A 25,600-nucleotide genomic window follows, 5' to 3' on the forward strand; every position below is an offset into this window, starting at 1 on the left:
GGTGTCAGTGGCAACCTGACAGGACCGTGGGGATGTTTTCAGTCTGACCTAATTGGACAGTGGCATTGGTCCCTGTCATCAGCTTAAGCCTTACTGGCATCTTTGGCTCACCCCCCTGGCTGCTTGCATCTGCCTGGTCCTGGATGGTAAGTGGTTGGGATGAAGCTGTCCCTGGGGATGAAGACAACAGGACCTTGGGCAGAGCAGGGCAAGTCGGGGACAGGAGCTGGGTATAAATAGTCCCTACCCAGCTGGGTAGGCCTGGCAAGCCTTCCATCCTCCCCCTCACCAGCTGCCGGTGCCAGCCATGCCCCGACCTCCTTTGGGAGCCTGGTCACCATCTCAGATCCTCACAGGAGGAAGTCCCTCAGCGGAACTGAGGAGTCTTGTCCTGTGTGTGGGTGAGACCTCCGGCTGCCTGGAACCTGCTGAGTGGGGGTATCAGGCTGGCTCTTTGGGGTGTTCTTTCTTGACTGGAAGGCCAAGGGTGCTGGTGTATGTGTGTGGTGAGACAATAGGAGATAGTCTTCGTTTGTTACAGTGCAAAAGGGGTACAGGGACACTCGGGCACTAAGGAAAGGTCACTTCTGCCTGGGAGCTCATAGACATCTTTAGAAGTGATTCAGGGAAAGTTTGCCTTGGTACAGGCTACAGAGAGGCGAGGTGGAGGGCTCAGCAGCAAGCTTAAAGAGTACGAAGCAGTTTCAGCTGGCCTCAAGGCAAATCTAATCAAAGTCTCTCACACCAGGGAGACAGAGAAGATCAGGAAGTTCTCCTGTTGACTCTCCCAGGGGGACAAGCTCTTCTGTAATGGGGACAAGAAGTGGGTTACACTGATATGTCTGCAGCGATGGAATGTAAGCCATACTGTGTGGGCACAGTTCAGGGCCGGCAGGGCATGTCAGGGAGGGCAGCTGTCCTGCAGAATTCAATCCCAAGGCTACAGCCTCAAGACTGTCCATAGATCTGAGCCCTGTCCCCAGAGGCCCTGGCTAATTACCACAGGATATCCAGATAGAGTCTATTGAGACCTTTGACCAAAGCATTCTGGAAATGCTCCCATGCCCTTTGGTTCGTTTGAACATTCGTCCAAGTCACACATGGCTTTGCTCAGCTCAGCATGTCAGTCACAGGGGGATTTGCAAGGCCAGCCCTGTCAAGAGTCTGGTGAAGGGTCTCCGTTCTGTCCTGGAGCCTCCTTCTCACACTTGATGGGGGATGGCCTTAGAAATTCAGATGTGTTGTACCAAGTCATGGGATTGAGGCTGAGGGAAATGAGGCTGGCACCATTGGCAAGGACAAAGTCCTGAAAGCATAGGACCTGAGGCGGCTGCCATGGCCCAAGGGATTCTGATGTGCCTGGTACTGAGCGTTGCTCCTTTGCTCTTCCTGAGAGCTGCTCACAGATGCAGAAAGTGTGATGTGGTGAAGTTAAGAAAATTGCTTGGACTGGCAGCTTGAGATGGGAGGAGCTGGATGTGAGCTGTGGTGAAGAGACAGGTTTGGAGGGAGGAGGGAACCTAATTCTGGGTGGCAAGTGTCTACACTGAACCCTTGCTAGGCTTTCCTTTCCGGTGTCAGCAGGGCTTAGAGGGTAAGTGGCAGGCCAGGGCTATGTGCTGGTCAAGTGTGTGAAGATGGAGCTTGAGCGACAACGCTGTGGAGAAAGGGCCTAGTTGGGGTGGGGGTCCGTAGGGAGGGAAGAGAGGGGAGAGAAGACATGCCAAGAGGGAGGCTCAACTCTGGCACTTTAAGCCTCACAGATCCAGGCAGCCTACTGAGCTCCCTTGCCTCTGTTTCCCTCTCTGTGAAATGGGATGACATACCTTTTCTACCTCATAGACTGGTTGTGAGGATTGAATAAGTTAAAGACATGGACATTCCGAACTGAGCCCAGCTTGGGTCAGACATGTAATACATGTTATGTGTTTTCCTGGGCTTCCCAAGACCTTTTTATGTGCTATGGGCCTTCAGTTCTAGGCTCACCACTGTTTCCCACTCAGGTGTGAGTCCACCAGGGGGTAAGTGGCTTGCCTAGGAGCTGCAGAACCAGGTAGTCTCTAGTCTCTAACAGCAGTTAGAAACTCTATGGTCTGGGCAGCTAGTAAAGCCCCCACTGTGTGCTTTATCAGGGTTGTGTCAGGCAACTGAAGGAAGTTAGTGATGAGTTGGTAGTTAGCCACGATGAAATGACACTAATGTTCTTTTTCTCTCACTCTTGTCCAGTCTCAACAAGAGACAGTCTCCTGTAGCTCAGGCTAGCTCCTGGCCCTCTTACTTCTGGCTCCCAAGTGTTGGGATTACAGGAATGCACTACCACATTCCTAGCTTTTCCTTTTCAAAAGGGCTCAGGGCTTGGGCTGGGGAGAACTCAGTGGGAGATCACTGGCTTGGCAAGCTTGAGGCTCTGAGAAGTGGGGTTGGGGACTCTCAGATCAGGATGTGGCTCCTCAAGGCCACCAATTAAAAACCCCCAGTTCTGCACACTCCCAGTCTCTCTTCCCAGTGGGGAAACCTGGACGTCTTCCCCCTACAGCTGGGGCCAGAGGCTGCTGGAAGTGGTGGTGCTGTGTGCCACATTGTACAGAGCCTCTGAACTGAGCAAGCAAGGCTCTGACTGTTGAGTGTGGGGGAAGGGTGTTGGGGAGGCAGCTCATCTTATACTCTCTCTGATTGGCCACATATCTGTTCCCAGGAAGCCTAGGGCAAGCTAGTTTGTTCTGGAAACACAGATTCTTCATCGGGAGACAGAGGTGATCAACAACTGATCGAGACTGTTGCATCCAAATTTCCGAGTCACGAGAGAGTCCCTCAATGCCCAGCATTTGCTTCACCCATGTCTAGCCAACTTAGCTTTTGTGTGTCTCTCCTGACCTACTCTGGAGTTTATCCTTCGCCCTCTCTTTCCAAGGCTCCTGCATCCAGGCTTTGACCTCAGCCAGTGCCCAGGTCTTTCTTCCAGGACACCCTGACCTTTTTATGGACCTGGCCACATGGGCTGCAAAGTCCCCTGAGACCCACAATTTCTGCTGTCCCTTTCTTGGGAAGAGGAAAGGGAAAGATAGAGGTCCCGGTAATGCCTTGATTTTTCTACAGTATTTAACCCGTTCCCCCAGGTGTACTTACCAAATGCTATAAAATCCCAAAGGTTGAAAGTAAGGGGTGGGATAATGGGGGGGAATGCCTGCTGAGATTTTCCTTTCGCTCTTGAGTTAAACTAGTCATCAAACAGCCTCTGTCTCTATTGAGAGGGGAGGTTGCATTCTAGAAACTTCTAGGGAACTGTAAAGATGGTGGCAGAGGCCCTTGTAGACAGAGCACTTGATGTCATCAGAGACAAACAGGCTCTTGGTGTTCGTATTCTTGGGGAAGAGGCTAGAGGGCTTTGTGGGGGGGGGGTAAATACTCTGCTAAGACTTAATGCTTTTTTTTTTTTTTTTTAACCCTTCTAAGATGGAGCTGAAATTACAATGGCCTCTGCCTCCTTTGTCCTTTATGTTTGGATTCCTTCCCATGAACGGCTGTTAGTCTCCACATGGCCCATGAATGCTAGAGTCCCTGTGAGATTGCTCTGCGAGAGTCCTGCAATTCCCACCAGGGCAACTGGGCCCAGACACTGGGCAGAACTTGATCCCGGCTCCAATTCTTCATTTCCAGTCCAGGGTTATTTTCGTGACACAGCACAGACCTACAAAGCACCCCCTCCCCCAGAGGCTCTGCTGTTCCACATGCCCTGCAGGTCAGATGTGCCCATGACAGAGGGACACTGCTTAAATCAATGCCGTGCCCTTTGTGGGACACCGTGTCCCCAAGGAAGTCATTCCACCCCCACCCCAGCCCATCCTCTGGGAAGAAATGACATCCATACTGGGTCATGTGTTCTGTGTCTACAGTGCCATCCCCATTGTCTGCCTGCAGGTCCCTGGCCCTAGGCCAGCAGTACACATCTCTGGCATCCCAGCCTCTGCTCTGTGGCTCCATCCCAGGCCTGGTCCCCAAGCAACTACGCTTCTGCCGCAATTACATCGAGATCATGCCCAGTGTAGCCGAAGGTGTGAAGCTGGGCATCCAGGAGTGCCAGCATCAGTTCCGGGGCCGCCGCTGGAACTGTACCACCATAGATGACAGCCTGGCCATCTTTGGGCCTGTCCTGGACAAAGGTACTTGCCTGAGACTGGGTGGGAGGTGGCTGGGAGACTGGGGGTGGTGGGAAGGGTCCTGGGACCCTGCCCTCTTCCTCCCACTGTGGGAAACTCTGAGTCCAAGTTCTCCCTAGGAGGGTAAGAAAGCTGGTGGAAAGTGGGTGGGGTCCATCTCTGGACCGGACAGGCTGTCTCCACATCATCTACATCTCTTTCAGTGCTGGGGGTGGGGGGTATCCCTGAGATGTCCCAGGGTCCTGAGATTGGAAGGCAGGCACCAAGGAGCCCAGAGCCTTCCTTCCCGGATGACACAGTGGGGGCCCAGGCTTTGATGTAGACTTGTGTGACATTTCCCTTATGCTGTGTTAAGTGCGATGCAAATACAGCTTTGGGGTGGGGGTGGGGGTGGGGTGGTGCCAGGCCTAGGTGTTGTGCCATGGAGAAGTCTCCAGGCTCTGTCGAAGCTGCCTGGTGCTGGAAGGTCCCCTGAGAGTTCCTGTTGGTTCCCATGTCCTGAAAGCAAGACTTCCCTATAAGTGCTGGTGGCCTGTAGATCACTCTTCTCGATCTTGAGACCCGAAAGTCTGACCAGCTGTGACCCTAGTTCGTGAAAGTAGTCGCTTTTGACTTTGAGCGAGGGGTGTAAGAGAGGGAGGGATAAGTGGGTTAACTTCTCCTAAGAGGACTGTGGCTCTAGAACCTTTCCTGTCCAGGAATTTAATGGCTCTAGCTAAGCTGGCCTCGACTGGAGTTTTGCCAGTCGTTGGGGGAAGAGCCTGCTCTTAGAAGGATTGGTAAAAGCAGCGTTCACAGCCAGGAAGGGAGGAGTCTGAGAGCTAGCTGGAGGGTGGGCGAGGAGTTTGGGAGAGGGGAACGATCCCCCCCTCCGTTGGAGAGCCCCCTCCCCTTTTACCTGTATGTACTTCAAGTGCGAAGGGTCGGTACAACCTACGGGTAAGAAAAGGCAGGCTATTGTCGTGGGACAGGAGGGCAATTAGCAAATCAATGGATGATGATTCTGTTTACGCTTCTATTACCAAAGCTAATTATTCCTTGTTTACATAAAAGGTTTGGCCTCTAATTGGGGCCAAGTGGCGGCGGCGGCTGGCTTTTCAAAACTGATCTCGCCCGCCTGTTGGTCTCACCGCCTTCCGGCGCCCCACCTCAGTCCAGGTAGCGCTTAAATCAAACTGCCTGGCGTCCCGACGCCTCCCCAAAAGCAACACTGGCCTTCTGATCACCCCTCCCACCCAGGATAGCGTCCACCGAGACCTTTCAACATTATTCTCGCTCTCGGTGGGTTTGATGTTTAGATTCGCCGCAGTGGGTTGTGCCACATGCCTCGGTCCCACAGCAAGAGGGCAGTTTGTGTCCCAGTGTGCAAGGAAATTTGGGGCCGAGACACTGGGATTTGACGAAGGCAGTGGGGTGAGGCTCCGGGAAGGTGTACCCGCACCCCGGTACCCTGTGAGCAAGCGGCGGGTCCTGGCCACTTTTGCGCACGTCCTAGCAGGTGCGGGGTGGGAGGCCGGAAGGCGCGAGGCCGCGGTCCTCCGCGGCTCCCCGAGAGCTGGAGCGCCGCCCCCCGCCGCGCGCCCGCTGCGGTCGCCGCGCCATTCACACGCCCTCTGGCCGCCGCCTCCCAGGGATCGCGCTGCCCAGGCGCCGGGGCTGGGGGCGCGGCCCGGCCGCGGGAGCCGCCCGTTGCTACGCGGTGGCGGCCGGCCCGGCGGCCCGGGCCCGGCGGCCGCATTATGCGGGTAATGCGGTGTGACACCGCGCGAACAAAGGCGGATTGAGCGGCGCAGCGGGTCCCGCCGGACGGGGACCGGCACAGCGGGGCTGGCAGCGCCGCTCCCAGGCTAATCCCCGCCCCGCCCCCGCCACCCCCACGGCCCGGGCGCTGGGAACTGAGCGTGGCGGGGCCGGGTCGCCGGAAGCCAGGGGCGCCCTCCCCTGGGGCGAGAGGGACCGGAGGCCCGGATCTCCGCCGCGCGCAGTCCCTGGGCTTGGCTCGACTGCTGCGCCAGCTCCCGCTCCGCGCTCCCCGCCGGGCTGCGGGGAAAGTGGGACGCGCCCCCGCTGTGCAGGTGGCGCACGAGGGCTTAGAGTCTGCAAAGGCTGCTGTGGCTCTGAGCATCTCGTTCCCTGCATATTCAGGACGGGTCACGACCTAGGAAAGCAGATCCGGGTCCGACCACCTGTGCAGTATAGCACGACCTGCTCTAGGGACCTATAAAAAGAGATGGCCCGGCCGCTGGCCGTGCCCGGTCTGTAATATAAGGTTCAGAACATTGTAGGGCATAAAGCATAGGAAAGGGAGATCTGCGCGCATGCAGCATTCAGGGAGTGGCTCTCATTGTAACAAGGCTGGTGATACCCGCTGAGAATCTCTTCTCTGAACCCTAGGCCTGAGGCTGAGACACTGCCTTGTCTCGACTTTTTAGGAGGAGGACAGGGAATGGGCAGCCATGGTTGAAGATGCTGCACCCATTTTACAGAGTGTACTGTGACGCGCAGATGAGATATGCCTATGGGGAACTGAAGTTCATGTGGAATGGGTGGATTAGTAGGTTTAGGCTGCAGGTTTCAGTCTCCAGAATGGAATGCTCTGAGTTGTTTGGAGGAGTGCTTGTGAAGGTGCAAAGTTGGAGCCCAAAAGCCCAAGGATAGGGTGTGTCCAATTTAGCTCTTCAGTGAGCATTCCGGTCCCCGTTCCCCATGCTCAGTAGCATTGTGGTCCTGGACTCAGTTTGCCTACCATAAAGAGAATACTAACTAGGGTTACGAGCTACAGGAGGGCATCTGGCTCCTCTCCCCAAGACTAGTGAGTCTTTGAGCTCTTTCTGAGCCCTCAGGGCAAAGCTGTGTACTCTAGGCCTGAGCATCTTCTCACGACCTCTCCCCGCAGCCACGCGCGAATCGGCTTTCGTGCACGCCATCGCCTCCGCTGGTGTAGCCTTTGCAGTTACGCGCTCCTGCGCTGAGGGCACCTCCACCATCTGCGGCTGCGACTCGCATCATAAGGGGCCACCTGGAGAAGGCTGGAAATGGGGCGGCTGCAGCGAGGACGCCGACTTTGGGGTGCTGGTGTCCCGGGAGTTTGCGGATGCACGGGAGAACAGGCCAGATGCCCGCTCAGCTATGAACAAGCACAACAACGAGGCAGGCCGAACGGTGAGACAGCAACCCACAACTGGGGAGGGGGGCACCCTGGACCCCTGCCCCTTACGGACCAGGCTCCCATCCACACCCCATAGTACTCCTTGCCTCCTCTCCTTCAGATTCCCCTTCAGTTTTTTTTTTTTTTTTTTTTTTTGTTGTTGTTTTGTTTTTTTTAAGTACATTTATTTATCCACTGTCTGTGGGTATGGATTTCATGTTGTGTATGGAAGTCAGAGGGTACCTTGTAGCATTCAATTCTTCCCACCTCTAGGTTCTTGGCCTTGATCCTGGCTCTTCTGGGAAATCTGCCAGGGAGGGCAGTATGGCTGTCCAATAGGAACAACACCTGTAGACTATACTATTCTGGCTGGCAGGCTGTCTGTGTGGGTCTGTGATGTGCTTGTGGGGTGGGGACTGACTTTGAGTCCAAAGGAGGATTTCCATAGCCCTTCCTGTGGCTGTGGAACACTTAGCTCTCAGCCTCATTGTCTCCATCTGTTAAATGGGGATAACAGTCCCTAATTTGCACCACTTCTGTAGATGAGGTGAATGTGAAACCTGCCCGTGGTTGGAGTTTGACTAGGGACACTGGTTTCCACCCATTGTTCCTGGTACCAAGTAAGAATAAAGGAGAGTGTGGTCCAGAGGGGAAGGTTCTCCAGGTGGGTCAGTCTGGGCTAGCTGCTGTTCCTCTTCCCTAGACCATCCTGGACCACATGCACCTGAAGTGTAAGTGCCATGGGTTGTCGGGCAGCTGCGAGGTGAAGACCTGCTGGTGGGCCCAGCCCGACTTCCGTGCCATTGGCGACTTCCTCAAGGACAAGTATGACAGTGCCTCAGAGATGGTGGTGGAGAAGCACCGCGAGTCCCGAGGCTGGGTGGAGACCCTTCGGGCCAAGTATGCACTCTTTAAGCCACCCACTGAGAGGGACCTGGTCTACTACGAGAACTCCCCCAACTTTTGTGAGCCCAACCCAGAGACGGGCTCCTTTGGTACCAGGGACCGGACTTGCAATGTCACCTCCCACGGCATCGATGGCTGCGATCTGCTGTGCTGTGGCCGGGGCCACAACACGAGGACGGAGAAGCGGAAGGAGAAATGCCATTGTGTCTTCCACTGGTGCTGCTACGTCAGCTGCCAGGAGTGTATTCGAATCTACGATGTGCACACCTGCAAGTAGGGAGCCAGGTAGGGCATGGAGCGGGGTGCAGGGCTGCCCTCTCCTCTCCTTTCCTTCTGCTAGGCTTGCCCTTCTTTTTCTCTGCTTCCTAAGCCAAACGAGTTCCCAAAGTTGAAGTCAGAAACCAGGCTTCCCACACTTCCGTGGGAATGGTCTCGGGCAGTGACTTGGCTCAGATAATATGACTTAGGGTCTGCACGTAAGCCACCAGCAATTGATTAAAATTCTTACACAAATTAATGATGATGAGCCAGACCAGATTTGTTCATGGCCGCTGGCTGTCATTGCTGAACATCCGTGTGGCCAGAAGAGAGATGTTGAGGTCTGGTCCCAGCTGTGTTCCTAATTTTTATATCCCGGGGCCTCAGTTTCCTTACTGTCCAAAGGAGAAATTCAAATGTCAGAAACGGGCAGGGTATGGTGGCGCTGGCTTTTAAATGCCAGCCCTTAGAAGACAGAGGCAGATGGGGCTCTTGAGTGTGAGACCCTGAGACAGTAGGCTAAAAAGTCTCTCCTAAGCCTGGGGCAGAGTCATTTCACATCAACCATGAACCAAGAGGGCAAGCTTTGACCTAACACAAATCCTCCAGAGCTTGAGGAGGTGGGTGGGGGAAGCCAGATCTGAAGCTTGGGTGGAGAGGGAACACTCTCACCGAGTTTATGGAGGGAGACGGGAAAGAGGAGGGATCCCAGTTCAGAGTGACTGGGGTGAGTAATCATGGGATAAAAGGCTGGTGGATTATGTTTCCAAGCTTCCCAGAGGTGGCCTGTGTGGGAGGCCCCCAAGAAAGGTCAGCCTAGAAGTAGGGTGATTCTAGAGTCTCTGCCATGGGCCAGTGTGACCCTTGTCTCTGTCCTCTCCCCTGAGAAGGCTCTAGCGTACGTCTGACAGTCTTATTTGTCAACCAACATCTCTGGCTTCAAAATCTGTTACTGTGAACGTGGGAAACCACACTGGGGACAGTGCTTAGTTCATAGAGAAGCAGCTTTCTGCCCGTTTATGGCTGGCCAGCAGTGTGCTCCACCCAGGGATCCTGGAGCTGGTAACACACTGGAGCCGGTGGCTCTTGACTGTGCTCTGTAAGGGTGGAGGGCACGTGACATCTCAAGAACTACCTAATCTATGGTTGAAGGGTGACACCCTTCTCAGCCCATCTAAGAAGTTCCTGGTGGGGCTTAGGTTCCATTCCATCAGGGTCGCTCTAGAACCGTACAGGAGGTGTGGGTTTTCGTTATGTTGAGGGTAGGAGCTGGACACTGGTGAGCTACAGCACGTCCCTTGCCCGCTGCGGAACCTTGTTTCTCATCTGTGCAGTGATGGCCGAATGGGGGTCTTGATAGATTTTTTTTTATATATATAAAGCTCAGGTTAGCAGGTGTGAATGCTCGTCTGGAGAGAGCTCTAAGCAGAAGTGCGAGCGATGCCATCAAAATTGGTACAGGCTTGCTGCAAAGAAAGGTGATCTCACTGGCGGTCTTTCTGCTTCTCAAAAGGATGGGAGAAAAGTCAGCAAGTAGGAAGACTTGCAGGCTAACGGTAGCAGGTTGAGGTGGAAGGAAGCAAACCATCTTGGCCACCTTCTCTGGTATTCACCATGAACCCAATATCAGATGACACATAGCTCTGGCCATTTTGAGGAGCTATTGGTGTGCTCTCCTACTGGACAGGTGGAAGGGCCATTTGTCTAGCCCACCCATTTCACTGAAGGTTAAACTTGAGTTACTGACCTAGATAGACCCAGATGCCTGCTTCCAGAAGCCCCCTATGTAGGCTTGCCCAGGCCACAGCATTGGCAACACGAGCCTCATATCAGATACAGGGGGCAGCGTGGGTCCAAAATACAGAGCCCGTGATTCCACCGTTGCCCGTGTGGGCAGCCGAGATCTTCCATGCAGGGAAGGAGGTGCTGGGTTAGCCTTCGTTGTCCAGAAAAATCGCCTCTCTCCAACTATTGCTTAAAAGGGATCCAAGAAGAATCGGGTGGAGCTGGGTAGTAGAACATTTAAACCTCTGGGGAGGGGAAAACCAGGCCTCCTTTCTCCATATTTCTACAGTAGACACTTGCTGTTTTTCCAGTGTCATGCAGACATGTTTTCAAGATGCTATGCCCACATAGTTCACAGCCTTAATCCCCTCACATGGCAGGGGTGGGGCAGGGATCTCAAACCCGAACTTCCTGATAAGAAGGGAGCACCCTCCCACTGTGAAGTCCTTTGCCTCTCTGAGCCTAGGTTTCCACCTTTGTGAAGTGATAAGGTCTGTACCCCACAGGGCTGTCTGGGAGCTAGACACAGTTATGGAAAGTCTGATGGGGGTCCAGTGTTCTTGAAGAGGCAGCTGAGACTCTGAGACCCAGCAGGGCTGATAAGAGTCACTTGCAGCCTAGTTCAGAGCCATAGGCCAGAAGGTGGTTGAGATCTTGTTCAGTTCATTCCTTTCCTTTCACCCGGAGCCCTGGTAGTTTACAAATACCTATTCCTTTTATCCCCATGTTGGAAAAGCTGTGGATCCAGTTACCCATCTAACTGGCCCTGTGTCCTGGGTCTGTCAGTAATCTTTTGTGGGACCTTGGGCATATCCAGGTCCTATGCCTGATTCAGCTGTGCCAGCAGCACCAGAGCTGAGGGTTGGCTGGGGGTGTCTGGGTCACGGCTTAGTACCTCAAATCCCATGGGATAGGGCTGTCCGGAGTGAACATTCCCAGGAAAGTATCCCGAGAAGGAATTCATCATAATTAGGTAGATTCTGTTTCTTTTGGACAATTCAAGGCAGGCGTGTCTGGCAGTACCAGTCGTGCTCGAGACTGACTGGCGGCTCAGACTGGCGAGCTTTTCCATCTCCACATAGAGCAGTGCTGCCTTAGCTACCTACAGTGGGCTTCCTCCACTAGGAGGAGGTTTGAGTTGTGTGGATGTTGGTTCTGTTCTTCCTGAGGATGGCATGTTCTCCCTTGACAGCAGGCTCTGGGGTGAGGAGGGGGCAGGGATAGCAGTATAGACAGCCTGTGATCTTTGCATCCCAAGGGGTGATGTTGACAGCAATTATTAGGTTTCTGATTCTTCCTGTTTATTTCCCAAAGGGCACTGGGAAGGGGTAGATTGTGCGGCTGGATCCATTCATCGAAGTCCCATGGGAAACAGGATCTAGATCTGGGCCAGCCAGCAGCGCTGGCCGGCAAGGAGCATGGACTGTTACCAGCTGCATGTGATAAACGACCTGGACCCAGCCGGCCTCGGATGGGCGGCTTCTTCCTCAACTAACGTCTCTCACCCTGCTCTGAATGGTGTGTGGCTTTCTTTATGGTTTCCCAGGGTCTGCTGGGGACAGACCCGAGGCTTACCTTTGCACATGTTAAAGAAAATAAAAATGAAAAAAAAACCTACTGCAACAGAACAGGCTGGGCTAATGTGAGCTCTTGGCCTGGTGGGAGAGACAAGACCATTTCGAGATTCTGTGTCCAAGCTGCCTCTGCTCGTGACATTCCAAGATGCCTCTGAGGTGGGAACTGTGAAATAGGACAGAGCCCCCAGTCTCCCTTTGCCCGTTGACTCCCATTCAAATCAGACATACTTTGTCATTCTCAGAAAAGCCATAGGTATAGCTGGGATGTAGTGGTGGGGAGGCCCTTGGCCAATGGTTAGATCTTGAGTTCTAAAGACCTCAGAGTTTTGGGCAGCCTGGGAAGCCATCTGCAGAACAGCTGAGTTCCTTGTAGGCCTGCTCTGCCCTAGAGCGACAGATCTCCACATCCCTTCCTGTTGTTCTGCAATGTTCACTTTCACTACATGTTTTTCATGACGACCATCTAAATAGGTTAGATGGAGGCAAGTGTCTTCCGGCTCCATCCACCATATGCAGGAAGAAGGGAGCTGCTCTGCCGTTCTCAGCCCTGCTGACCAGCAGACACCAGGGAGAGCAGCTGGGCACCTTAGAGAATAACCATCTGTGGCTTTCTGGCAGGTGAGGAGGGTTAAGTGTCCCATTTCCTTTGTGTTAGGAGGCAGACCACCCTGCGTCCTTTTCTCCCATTGAAGTAACCCAAAAGACAAGGGGTCCCTAACAAGCTCTTCCCCGACTTGTGAATGGGATGGCAAATCTCAGTTCCCAAGGATCTGGGTTAGATATTCAAAAGAGGCAAGCAGTGAATGCAGGCACCTCCCAGCTCAGTTCCTGATGCATGATAGTCCTGGTTGGGGTTAGTAAGATGGGTGGGGCAGCATGGATCAACTGTCTTAAGGAAAATCAGAAAGAGGAGATAAAATGGGGGGAAAAGGCAGAACAAAGAATTTGTCCTTTCCCTGCGTCTGTCTGGGATCTGCTAATGCTGACTTGATGTGTGTGGGGTCAGCCACTTACTTTCTGGTTGTGCAGTCAGCTTGCCAAGCAGGCTCCAGTAGACCCTTGCCCGCACTCTCTACCCTATGACCATGAGTACTGCTCCAGGTACAGCACCCATTCCTTCCTAGCACCCCAAATGCCCCTTCCCATCTCTCCTTCTGGAATTTGGAAATCAAGTCAACTGGATAACGCTCACTTACTGTGAGGACACTTGAGCAGAACTGATACACTTTGCAAGTCTCTTCATATCTATGTATTCTATATTAAAAGTGATAAAGTCATGTTTCTGGGGCGTATTCAAGTAGCTGACAAGTAATTATTTAATAATAGTACATGAGCGCATTGTAATTATCCTCGCCATAGTCTGGGAATAGCATCCAATGGGAGTTTCCTACCAACCTGCTGTATCCAAAGTTTTGTAAAAAGTTGTAGAAGTTGTTGATCTTTTTGATTTTATATTCAAAAAGTCTCTTTTTATAAATATTATTTATTATACAATGTATATACCTTTGAGTTAACTAAGATTATATATTATATAAATATATATATATTTGGAGAAAATCTATTTCATCATGCAGTTTTTTTCTGTTAAATCATTAAAGAGAAGGTAAACTTCAAATGGACACATTGTACTGTGGAGTCTCCAGATTCATCCTTAGATCAAGGGTGTCTGAATGTTGTACTAATTAAATGGCCAAATTTATGGTCATTTCCTCTGCTCTCTAAGCAAGATGAGGTATGACAGACAGCAGATGTAACGTGAGCTTTAAAGCATTACTTGATACTAAGTCAATATCAAACAAGGAATTGCCAATTTGGGGAAGAACAAACTTGGTCAGCAATTCACTCACTGGCTTGAATGTTTTCAACAATGCATGTTGGCGTCTCAGCTCTTTCTACAAGATTCAACCAAGGTCAGTGGGTCCTGGGGCCTGCCATTGTCTTACTCTCCTTCTCACTACACCCCAACTCCAGTTGTTGGGGAAAGAGAAATCGCTCAATTGTAAACAAAGCTGGACCAGGAATGGCCACTCCCCTACCACAACCAGACAACCGCTGAACTGTGGAAAAGATCGGCAGGTTGGTTGACAAGATGGTGTTCTGCCTGTCCTCTGAGCCACGTGACAGCAGAGTTGTAGGTTGGTTCAGATGGGACTTGCTGGGCAGTGCTCTGGGAAGGGCAGTCTCTCCTTGGGCTGGAGTTTCAGTGACTCACCTGAAGCTCTCAGCTGTGAGTCAGTTTTAGGATGATGGGTGGTCCTGTTCCTTCAGTTCTCAGACCTACCTACAAAATGTCCTGCCCGTTTCTGGTACATTGCTTCAGAGAATAGATAGCTAAAGGGTTCTTCCTCCCTCCCTCCCTCCCTCCCTCCCTCCCTCCCTTCCATCCTTCCTCCCTCCCATCCTTCCTTCCTCCCTCACTCCCTCTCTCTTTTTCTCCTTCCTTCCTTCCTTCCTTCCTTCCTTCCTTCCTTCCTTCCTTCCTTCCTTCCTTCCTTCCTTCCTTCCTTGGTCTACCACTATTAGAGATACATTGATCATTGGAAAACAACCAAATGCTTCTTATGGTGGAGATGGGTTGCCAATACCAGCTCCCTAGCCTTATGCCCCACTATTGAAAATGACCACCTGAGCTGCATTTGGTGCATCTTTTGCCCCTAGAAATCTTTTTTCCACCGGTGTGAAGCCCCTTGAGGGTAGAGGCAGAGTTCTCAGCTTCTGTGATGGCCATCTTTTACTTCTTTTTTTCTTTGAGGTGAATACTCTTCTCCCAGCATTCTGTTTTTTGTTTGTTTTAATTTTTTTTGAGTGTATGACAGATATTTAGATGGTCCCTATCATACTTACTGAGGCCATTTATCTCCTATGATCATTGTATTCCACTAAAGAAAATACAGCTGATAACTGTGCTTGAACATTAGCTAGAAACACTGGAAAGAACAAATTTCAAGTTGTGCACAAGTGGTGTGTGCCTTTAATTTTAGCATCTGGGAGGCAGATATAGGTAGATCCTTCTGTTCTAGGCAGCCCCTACACAATGAGATTTAGTGAGTCTTTAAAAAAAGTTTTGAGAATAATTTGAGAGAAGGCAAAGGGACAATATGGTGAGGTTTTATTGAAAGCAACATTATTCCGAAGACAGTCTGTGGGTTCATAGATGGGCACAAAGACAGGGAAAGGAGCTGAGGAGAAAGGCAGCAAGGGAAACCAGGTGAGGTTGTTCTGGGTGGAGTGCTGGTTGACCCGTGTGGTGCTGGGCAGAACAGCATGTAGTATGGGTGGTGGGTCCACACTTGGGAAGTGAGTTCAGCCAGAAGTATGATGTTCCATTGCCTTGCCTGGCTGAATAGAACTTGGGAGGTAAACAACTACTCATCACTAATCAATCACCAAATATTCATTATAGAGACTGTGCTGGAGAATCATAAATACATGTGATTACAATTTCTTATTAGATATAGTCTTACTCTGTAGTTGGCTATCCTGGAATCATGTAGAACAGGCTGGTCTTAATCTTGTGCTGATCCTCCTGCCTCTGCCTATGAGATCAGAGGTGGACCACCATACGCCATCTGTATCCTAATGCTCTGGGGCCACACTCACACAGCCCTGGGCTGTCACTGGGACTCAGCCTCAGCAGTTGCCAGCAGATGAGTGGCTTTCATTTTGCAATACCTTTTAAAATTTAAATGCTGATTTTGAACCTATTTGAAGGCAAGCAAACTGAAGTCCTGGCCTTGCCTTCAGTGTTTGGATATTTATAGCTGATTCTGCTTCGGAAGGCCTGTTGACCAGGCTTTGATGGTTAAACAATAATTGAATCTCTTCCATAATTTCTGTGACATAAGACAGCCTTAAAGCACACCTGAGATTCTAACTACAGTTATGTTTTTGTATATAGTACATGAAAAAACAAAAACAAACAAACAAACAACAACAACAGAAAAACCCTAAAAAGAAGACAAACATAACAAGGGGAAAATGAGCTCCTCTTTGGGAGACTTAGTATTCTGGACAGTCAGGAGTGGCTCATCAGGGTCCCCCATGCTGTTCACTGAGTCTTGCAGTGCGCTGGAGGTAGACAGGCCTTCGGGGCTCCTCCCAGAACTGGGTGTGGGACAACTGCTGTTCCCATAGAGCTGGAGATGCCTCTTTTCTACACAGCATCTGTTTCTGAGCTTACTGGTGCCAAGGACTGGGGCTGTAGCCTCTGGTATCTGAGAAACACCAAAGGGAGCCACAGAAAGACCTCTGAGAGCAGGAGTCTCCCGTGTTGCACATCTCAGGGGAGTCACTGTACTGAGGAGCAGCTTCGATCCGGCTCTTGACCAGCCTAGTTCAAGGCTTCAGTTCAGTTTTTTAGGTAAAATAAGTATTCAACTTTAATACAAAGATTCTTGTATATTAGCATATGCTAATGAACATTTAGGTTTCTTGTTTTGTTTTTTGAGACAGGGTTTTCTCTCTGTAGCTCTGGCTACCTGGAACTCACTCTGTAGACCAAGTTGGCCTTGAACTCACAGAGATTCACTTGCTTTTGCCCCCAGAGTACTGTGATTAAAGGCATGCGCCACCACTCCCCACTGAACTTTCTTTTTTGTTGTTTTTCGAGAGAGTTTCTAAATTAATGCTTTTTAACCTTCCTAATGCTGTGACCCTTTAATACAGTTCCTCCTGTCATGATCCCCAACTATAAAATTATTTTTGTTGCTATTTCATAACTGTAATTTTGCTCCTGTTATTATAAGGTAAATAGCCATGTTTTCTGGTCTGAACTCATAGGTTGAAAACTATTGTTCTACAGAGTCCTGGGACTCCCTATGTAGAGCAGCAGGCTGGCCTCAAAATCAGAGATCTGCCTGCCTCTGCTTCCCAAGTGCTGGGATTAAAGGCATGTGCTATCAGCCTAAAAGTTATTTTATGTGCTTTGCTTGCGTGTGTGTGTGTGTGTGACATGAGTTACAGCTGTACACTGCCATGTGAATTCTGGGAATCGAATTGGGTCCTCTGGGAGAGTGGTAAGAGCTCTTACCTACTAAGTCATCTCTTCAGCCCCCTTAATGTTTTTCTAAAGAAATTTAAAAGGAAAGAAGAAAAATCTCCTATGCTGTAATAAAACAAGGAAGGGTTTCTCTTCTGAGGCCTACTTCTTCATACAGTCTCATCAGTGACTAGTGCTGTTCAGTATAAAATAAAACGACTATGACATTTCAAGTATATTTACTCTTTATTGCATTCCTTCAATTTGCATTACACAATATAATATTTATCTTTTTCAATATAATTTTGGACAAAACACACGACATTAACTTCGTTGAACAAGAAACATAAATTAATCCATGTTCGGCTTTGTTGGGAAGAAAAAGGCAGGACCTCAGACAACAGGGACCACGTGATGGACGGAGAACCACGGTACTGACCACAGGAATCACAGCTTCACAACACAATCCACTCTTTCAAAGCCACAAAATATGCCAGGGATAAAAACCCAAACAAGGTATACAGACAGCAAGATCAGGAGATGATTTGCCATCTACTGTGGGGACAGTCTCAGCTGCCTAGGTGCCCCTGTGGCAGCAAGCCTCCTGGGCAGCTTCTGATGGCTGTCTTTGTGTTTTAAGCAGCGGGAAGAGTGGCATGCTCCCGAGGACTCATCTCAAGGAATGATGACCTAATTAAATTCCTTCTAGCCCACTGAATTGGCAAACCACCTTCCAAAGGGCTTGGTGAATTCCTCCTCTTCTGGGAAGAAGTGTATTGAGTACACTGGAATGGATGTTCAAGGACCAAGGGAGAGGACTAGGGGGTGGATTGTTCTGCTGGAGAGTAGTGTTTTATTTATGTGCTTTAGAGATCACAGATCACTTCAGATACAGGGAGGGTAAATTATAAGTCATCAGGCTGAGGAAAGAGTATGGCACTAACAGGCCTCTAACGTCATCCCAAGGAACTGACCCACTTAGAGCTGGACGCTAATTAGAACTGAGAGGCTTGTAAATTATTTTAATTTTTTTCTGTTTAGGGATGTACATATTTCCATATGTATCTTTCCTAAGGTTTTAACAGCATCTACCAAGTGGTAATGATTAGCATATCTCTCACCACAGAGCAAATTAATTACACGCAGGGCATGTTGCAGCTACCACGGGAATGATCTGACTTCCGATTAGAAAGGCTCTCCTGATTGCAACTTGGAAATATCTCTGAGAATGATTGAGAACAGCATCTTAGAATTCAAAAGCCTGCTTCTTTAGGCAAAGATAATAACCCATTCTGTGGGATTCACAGCTGTTAGCACGGGGAAGCGCTAAATGAATCCCTTGAAACCTCTACCTTTGCTCACATGTAGAAGCCTACTTTCGGGTAGGTCAAGTGTTTTCCAAGGGTGGGCAGTGTGCACAGGTAGCGTGGGAGGGGAGCACAGCAGTCCAGGGAACACTAGGACATCTCAAAAGCACGAGGGAGTTTACTGCACCAGTCATGCAGAGAGAGTGCTGAGGGAGGTGGACACTTCACTCAGTCCAGTGTCTTGGGAGTAAGGAGTGAGGATCTCAGGCCATCTTCACCTTGGTCGCTTCCCTTGGTCACTGTTGTAAACAGTCCGTTTTCAATCAAAGTCCAGGGGACTACTGCAAAAGAAATCCCAAAACACACACAAAACTATAAGCTCTGCAAAAAGAAAAACAAAACCTATTCACTGAGAAACCACTAGCAGCTTCCTGGTTTCTCTCTGTTTCCCATCATTCGTTTACTATTTGATGCTCCCTTTCTAAAAGAAAATGGTCAGTCCCATGCACTTAAATCAGGTTCCAGTAAACAATGGGCCATCAAGGTATGTCTCCCCCTACCCCTGCCCACCCAGTGCTGTGACAAGGAAAGGAAGCCTTGTGAAGCAGGACAAGGAGAGCAGACCAACCACAGCCTACTTCCTTGCTGGGTCCCTCAGAAAGCACAGGGAGAGGCGAGGAACGCACGGAAACAAGGCTATGCAGGAAGGAAACCATCAGCTGACTCATGACTGCTCTCTGTACTGCCGCCGAGGGGAAGGCTGTGGGTGAGCACGGATTGTACTTACGCGCCTTCTTCTCTCAGGAGGGCCAAGAATTTCCTCACACGGTACTCAGGATCCATCTAAAAATCATCAGAAGAAACAAATTAGACACTGGATGCCGACTTTTCATGAAGATGTGCTTCCTTCACACCAGGGAAAGGCTTGGTCACATGCTTCCAGCACTGACAGGAAGCCTGTCACTAACTCCCTGCCCGTTGTTTTGAAGCATAAGGAAGCAGATTGTGCTATTTAAAAGCCAGCGAGACTCCTCAAAATGGAGAAGCCACTGGTCACTCTCAGGCATCTCAGACAAGTACTCCCTTGGGTGTGCTGGTGTGAGGAGGAAAAGCACACTGACGAGGTGTCATGGAGGGGTCCAGACATGCCTGGGTGCATTCAGGGTGCTATGAATCATGGGAGCTCAACTGTTAAAATTCATACATCTTATTGAAGGAGGACAGAACCTGAAGAAACCAAATTGAGGTTGATTAAGTGACCACAATACAGTTAAGACTTTCAATACTCAGTGAGCTGGCTTTCTTAGTTACAGTGCCCCTTTGGGTCTGGTGGAGATGCTGCCACACCCGACAGCAGAAAGTACTGTTGGGCTCTACTCTTGGTACACCTGGCCTCTGGTTGCCCGAGAGTCACAGACCCAAGACAAGGTGCTGGGTTGGATCCGGTTGCTGGTTCAAGTCATTATTACTAATTATCTCTCCCAGCTGTCATTTATATCCAAGTTATTCCAATTACTTCAAAGTGTATCATATTCTTACTGGCTTGACTACGGTGTGTGGTGATCCGGAAAAGGAGCATCACAAACAAACATCTTTAATTACTTAGTATGGATTCTTACTGTAAGAAACACCTCACTTTTAAAGCATGTTGTAGGGCAGATGTCTGTTGGCAAGAGGGAACTCCCTGCCCTCTAGGAGCAGCAGCTGTGGGCTAGGGTGCAAACAAAGTGCCCTCCAAGTACTCTGGAAAAAAGGCTCTTCTCTTATGTCCCAGCAAAACATGAAAATAAGTTTCAAATGTATCAAAGTTAAGGGGTAAGACTACAAAGAACTAAGAAAAAGTGTGAACAGCTAACAAAAGAGCCACCCCCCCACCTTTGGGACTAGAATTACACATGAATCAATTGTCAAAGCTTTTTCTAAAAAATGGAACTGGCTGGAGCTGGCTGGAGTCAGTACATGCAGGTCTTCGCCCATTAACTATATTTAATATGTGTGAGGAGCGACTTACTGATTTGCCTGTAGCTATGGAATTAAAAGTCAAGAGAAAAGGAGGAAAAAAGTAACCTAGATAAATGACTTTATTCCCTCAGGTGACATCCAGTCAGAGCAGATCCTTCACACCGAGCAAGTTTTAACAAACTCAGGTACAGGGAGCAGAGCGAGGCGGCTTCCAATCTGCTGAACTGCATGCCTCTCTACTGGGGCTCGGCTCCCACTCCCCAGGCAGATCTAAAGACGAGAAGGGGTTCAAACTCCAGGCCTATGAAGTGTCAGTCGCTCAAGATTAGGCCGAACACCCCATTCTCACTTTCTACCTCACACTCTAAGAAGTATTAACTTGATCACCTCGCTGCAGGCATCAAAGGGAGAGGAGGAGGGGGTGGGGAGAAAAACTCACATAGTTTCTTCTGCGCAATTATTTTAAAAGATTGGACTGAAACTGGAAAGAGAAGGGCAGAGCTGACTTCTGACAGATTTATCTTCTTTCGGGACACAGCCAATACACCTGTATGTGTGCCTTTACCGGAGTAAGCCTGAGCAGGATGCTCAGTCTACGACGGTAATTTACTGCTCATAATGGAAGATACAGAAACTGACTTAAAAACAGTTGCCGGAAGCTCGAGAAACTTTGGTTTCTGAAAAACCACAAAAAATGTAATTTTAAGTTGAGTTTATCAGAGACTTCAGAGAATTCTCTCCCTCTTTCTTATTTATTGGCCTAAGAGCTTCCTTCAGATGTGAAGCTGGGGACCCCATTGCTCGAACTGGGCAGGCAGGCTTCATGGTGACACACCTCCGCAGGTGTGGGGATGGCTCACTCCTCAGTCATTCACTTCTCCTTTGGTTGGACTGAGTGACATTTACTGAGCTAATATGTGCTAAGCTGGTCCATGGGCTGTAAACAGTGGGTGGCAGCCCAGGGGTCTGAACACACAGGCCATAGTCTACACAAGCTTATTATGTCCATGTGGATGCATAGGTTCAGGCACACAAAGGAGAGAGGGAGTTGCAGTTGATATGAGAAAGTTCCAAAATGAGTCTCATCTGCCTGTGTCTAGCAGCAGGCTGGGAGTCAGTCAGTCTGAGATTTCTAGGGAACCAGGCATGGTGGTATGGGCCTTTAATTCTAGCACTTGGGAGGCAGAGGCAGGATGATCTCTGAGTTTGAGGCCAGCCTGGTCTATATAAAGAGCTCTAGGACACCAGAGCCACACAGAGAAACTCTGCCTGGAAAAACTAAAATAAAAGTTTGTAGGAGTTCACTGAGGGAAACACACAGAACCACGTTGGGTCTGCACAGGCACCGTATCTGCCCTTCCACCTCTCCCAGACCTCTTATCCGACTATGCCGGCACGCGCTCACCCTGATGGGCAGCACCTCCCTCAGCAGCGAGTGTGGGATTAGGGCTTATTCACTGACGGCTAGTGGACATGGAAGTTCTTTGAAGCCCTTTCTAATTTTGAGACCTTACGACTCTCTACATTAAGATTAAAAGTCACACTCTGCTCTTCTCATCTGAAGAGAAAGAGGAGAACATGGGTGTTCCTGAGCCCTGGGAGAGGAAAGCAGGCCCTCCTGGTGTGCCACCGTTCAGTGACTCACACAGAGAAGGGATCGCCTTACCTGCAGGGACATCTCAATCAACATTAGTAACTTCTTGATCCCAATCCAGACTTTCTTCCCTTTGACTTGCTGAGCAATTGTGGTGCGTTCCTTATCCTTGAAGTTGCCCAAAAGCTATAAAAGCAATAAACAACAATAAGACACTTTTACAGTGTACACACCAACATTCACCCTTAAGGGAACAGTGGGAGGAGCTACCTGACTGGGATGAATTAACCCACTTAATCCTATATGACCATAAAAGGCAAGGTCTTATTCTGTAGCCCAGACTAGCCTCAAACTCATGGCTAACCCTTAGCCTCCCTGGTGCTGAGACTACCTCCTCTAGAAGAGAGAAATCTTACACTGTTTTTCTAGCAACAGTCACTAAAAGTGAGAGACATGTTTGTTGGGGGAAACCAGCTCTAATCTATGATGAATGTGTCAGCATCCCTTCCTAGGCACCGTTTGTATGTATCAAAGTAGACAGACTTTTTCTCTTTCCCCTTCCAGCTACAACGGGATGTTCAAACAGGAGACATTTCTACTGTCAGTTCCTGTTCTGTTGAGAGCACACAGCAATTCTGAGGTTGTGGGTGCCTCCCTGACTCAACCACACCGAACAGCTTACATCACCTTTTCCAACAGATCCCATCTAGTCATCTGTGCACATTAATATTAATCAAGACTCACTTTTTGTAATTAAAGGCTTTATCATCTTAAGAAAAAAAAAACTAAGGAAACATTTCTACATTATAAAGTTGAGAGGTCTGGGTAATTTTCCTTCTTTTTCTCCTTTCTCTCTTTCCTTCTTTCTTTTTTGTGGTAGTTCCAAGGACTTTAATCATTGTTTTAGTTTATTAAATGCAAAGAATTGTGCTGCCAGCCATTGTGAAGTAGTGATTATGCCCACACTGTGTGATCCCAGTGAGCCCCATTGCATGCTGGGAAGAGAGCGAGTGGCCCTGCAGCATGAGTGCCGCCCGCTTAGGAACAAGTATCAGCTCTTCTTTGCATCCTCTTCTCTTTCTAGCTTCTGAGAAGCATTGGAAGAAACACCCCAGGGTCCCTTGCTCCAGCTACGTGTGCCACTGAGTGCCAGTTGCTTTGGTCTGTGACCGTTCTGAATTATCTCAGGCCTCAACTCCTTCCTGATACACAGTTTTGAGCAGTGATTCATCTTTACCTCCAGAGCTTCCAGCAGCTGCTCTCCTGTGGCAATGTTGGGCACGTGGATGGTGGTGCTGAAGGCGTTAAGCATCTCCATTTCCTGCAGGACATCTTTGCGGCTGGTGGTCCCGATGATGAGAAGCTTGCGGCCCTGGTTATTGAGACAGATGTGTCACAGCACACAGAAAAACACTAATGAGGAGACCAGAGGAGGCTTGAATCAAACCAGCAGAGTCCACTTATCTGTGTATGGTAATAAGTAGGCAAAACATACAAAAAACCCAGGATTTTCCCAATAAAATGCTAGACAAGGCATAATGATGATGTAACCAGAAAGCAGCAACAGCAAAGCAGCAGCAACGATCTGGTCGCAGCCAACAAGGGACCAATAGATCTGGAACACTGAAGCAAAGCCAGAGCCACTGAGATGTACACTACAGTTCTATCCTGTAATGGGAAGTCGGTCTTTGTCTGTTTTAGACGGGGTCTCATGTAGCTGTGGCTGGCTTGGAACTCATTATATAGACTAGCTGGCCTTGAACTCACAGGAATCTGTTTGCCTTTGCCAGATTGGTCTTCATAATGAATTCAGGCTACTCTAGCCAGGGCTTCAGTGAGACCGTATGTCTAAACCCCTCCCCAACCCCCCAAAAAGACCCTTCAAAAACCAGCTTGGGCTTTCTATACATATCACTAGTTGTCAGCAAAGCAAGGGAGCTTTCCTCAGTCTCACTGTTTTTGTATGTTGTGTGCCAAGAAAACAATGCACTACCTCAATGTGGAGGTGGGCCTTCGGCTCACTAGTAGAGCACTTGCCTGGCAGGCATGGAGACTAGGTTCAAGTTCTAGCATATGCACATGTGTATACCTAACCCCCACAACGTACACAAGCAGAAACCCAAGATTCCAAGGTAGACATTTATTTGTGACATATATAGATTAAAGGCTAATCATTATTGATATTTAATAAATCTACTAGAAAAAAATTAACCAAAAAAAAAAAAAAAATCAAATGCTTATCAACAGACATTTGCCAAGCTCTTGAATGACTATGGAATGTCCTTGAATGAAAGTAGAGAAATAGACAACATCAAGCCCAAAGGCTTGGCTGCATGGAAAGGAGGCGCACTATACCCAGGGGAGGAACTGGCAAAAGAAACTATATTCTCTGCAGTCCACATCTTCTTTCTTTTCTTGTCTTTATTCCTTCCTTCTTTTCTTTTCCCTTTTTGGTTTTTCAAGACAGGGTTTCTCTATGTAGCTCTGGCTGGTCTGGAACTTACTCTGTAGACCAGGCTGGCCTCAAACTCACAGAGATCCACCTGCCTCTTTTTCCCCGAATGCTTAGGACTAAAGGTGTGTGCCATCACTGCCTGGCCTATAGGTCAAGTCTTACTAAATGGGTAAGCTGGTCTGGAAGATGGGTAGGCCTCTAAGTCAGAGAGTGAAGTCCAAAGGCAAAAATAAAAGCTGAGTACTTAGGTAAACACACACACACACACACACACACACACACACACACACACACACAGAGTATTTCTACTATAACAAAAAAGGCTTTTATACTAAAAACAAAAACTTATATTAAAAGATTTTTTAAAGATTTATTTATTTTATATATGTGAACACACTGTTGCTATTTTCAGACATACCAAAAGAGAGTATTGGACCCCATTACAGATGGTTGTGAGCCATCATGTGGTTGCTGGAAATTGAACTCAGGACCTCTGGAAGAAGAGTAGTGCTCTTAACCACTGAGCCATCTCTCCAGCCCCTAATCATTACTGTTTTGACAGTGTCTGGCTATGATCCAAGGCTGGCCTTCATCCCTGAGCTAGGTCTTGGTCTTCTGGCTCATCACAACTAAGGATGGTTAGCTGCTTCTCCTCCTCTTGGGTTCCAAGCATCCTCCTTTATCTCTCCTCAGAAGGAAACAGTGGCCTCTAAAAGAGCAGCTCTGCAGATGCTCCTTGATCAACACAGAAAGCTGGACTTTTTTCCACCCACAACCATCTTCCTCAAGGAACTTTCTCCTACAGCGACTTCAATGTCTTCAGAGTGTTGAAAGATTGGGAAGTGTGGGGCAACTTATAATGGAGACGCTAATTTATGTTTTGCCTGTCTTCTTGTTTAACAAGACTGCAAACACTGTGGAGAGAGGTCACGACCCAGGCCAGCTCAGGCCTTGACTTGTAAAGCATCATCTTTAAGAAAACACTGAAAAACATTACCAAATAATTAAACTGTGCTGGATTGTTTTATGTATTAATTAGTGGTAATGTGCAACTGGAAGCAATCTCTTGGAAAAACAGTTGCGGATGTAGGAATGCAGGGAACCACACTGGGTCACATTTGGAGGACAAGAGTGGTCAGCGGCAGTGATGGGAGTGTAGCTTTAGAAAAGGCAGGTTCTGCCCAAAGGGGAACTCTATCTTGCTCATGTGTGGCTCCTGGGTTAAAGTCCACAGTGTCCGAACACACCCCATGGAAGAAAGAGAGAGAGAAGAAAGCAACAATAACTTATTTAGGGGGCAGGGAGTCGCTCCCTCGGCATATTCTATGGAGATTTGCCGGTCCCAATGAGACACAGAGAAGGCTGAAATAAGATGACTATTTGCCAATCGGATTACGATGAACATTGTTCCAAGGTTAAATAAGTATTAGTTAACCAAGTCTTAGCACTCTAAGGAGCAACTCAGGTGAAAAC

General features: G+C 49.1%; 2 protein-coding genes across 2 annotated transcripts in view; one reads left to right on the plus strand and one right to left on the minus strand.

Moving 5' to 3' along the window:
- WNT3 (Wnt family member 3) overlaps positions 1–8,488 on the plus strand; it is a gene marked incomplete at both ends in the record, with an annotated part of 36,603 nt that extends 28,115 nt beyond the window's left edge. The window contains 3 exons of the mRNA XM_080922650.1: positions 3,919–4,160; positions 7,054–7,319; positions 8,009–8,488. Of these exons, the coding sequence (XP_080778776.1) occupies positions 3,919–4,160; positions 7,054–7,319; positions 8,009–8,488 (988 nt within the window). The remainder of the gene's footprint in view (positions 1–3,918; positions 4,161–7,053; positions 7,320–8,008) is intronic.
- An 8,584-nt stretch (positions 8,489–17,072) lies between these two features.
- Positions 17,073–25,600, minus strand: part of NSF (N-ethylmaleimide sensitive factor, vesicle fusing ATPase) — a 124,023-nt gene continuing 115,495 nt past the window's right edge. The window contains exons 18-21 of the mRNA XM_080923382.1: positions 22,910–23,044; positions 21,745–21,858; positions 18,904–18,959; positions 17,073–18,457 (exon numbers count right to left, since the gene is read on the minus strand). Coding sequence (XP_080779508.1) covers positions 18,436–18,457; positions 18,904–18,959; positions 21,745–21,858; positions 22,910–23,044 — 327 coding nt within the window. The 3' untranslated portion in view covers positions 17,073–18,435. The remainder of the gene's footprint in view (positions 18,458–18,903; positions 18,960–21,744; positions 21,859–22,909; positions 23,045–25,600) is intronic.

The sequence above is a fragment of the Micromys minutus genome (genome assembly GCF_963924665.1).
Source record: "Micromys minutus genome assembly, chromosome: 10".
NCBI lineage: Eukaryota > Metazoa > Chordata > Mammalia > Rodentia > Muridae > Micromys > Micromys minutus.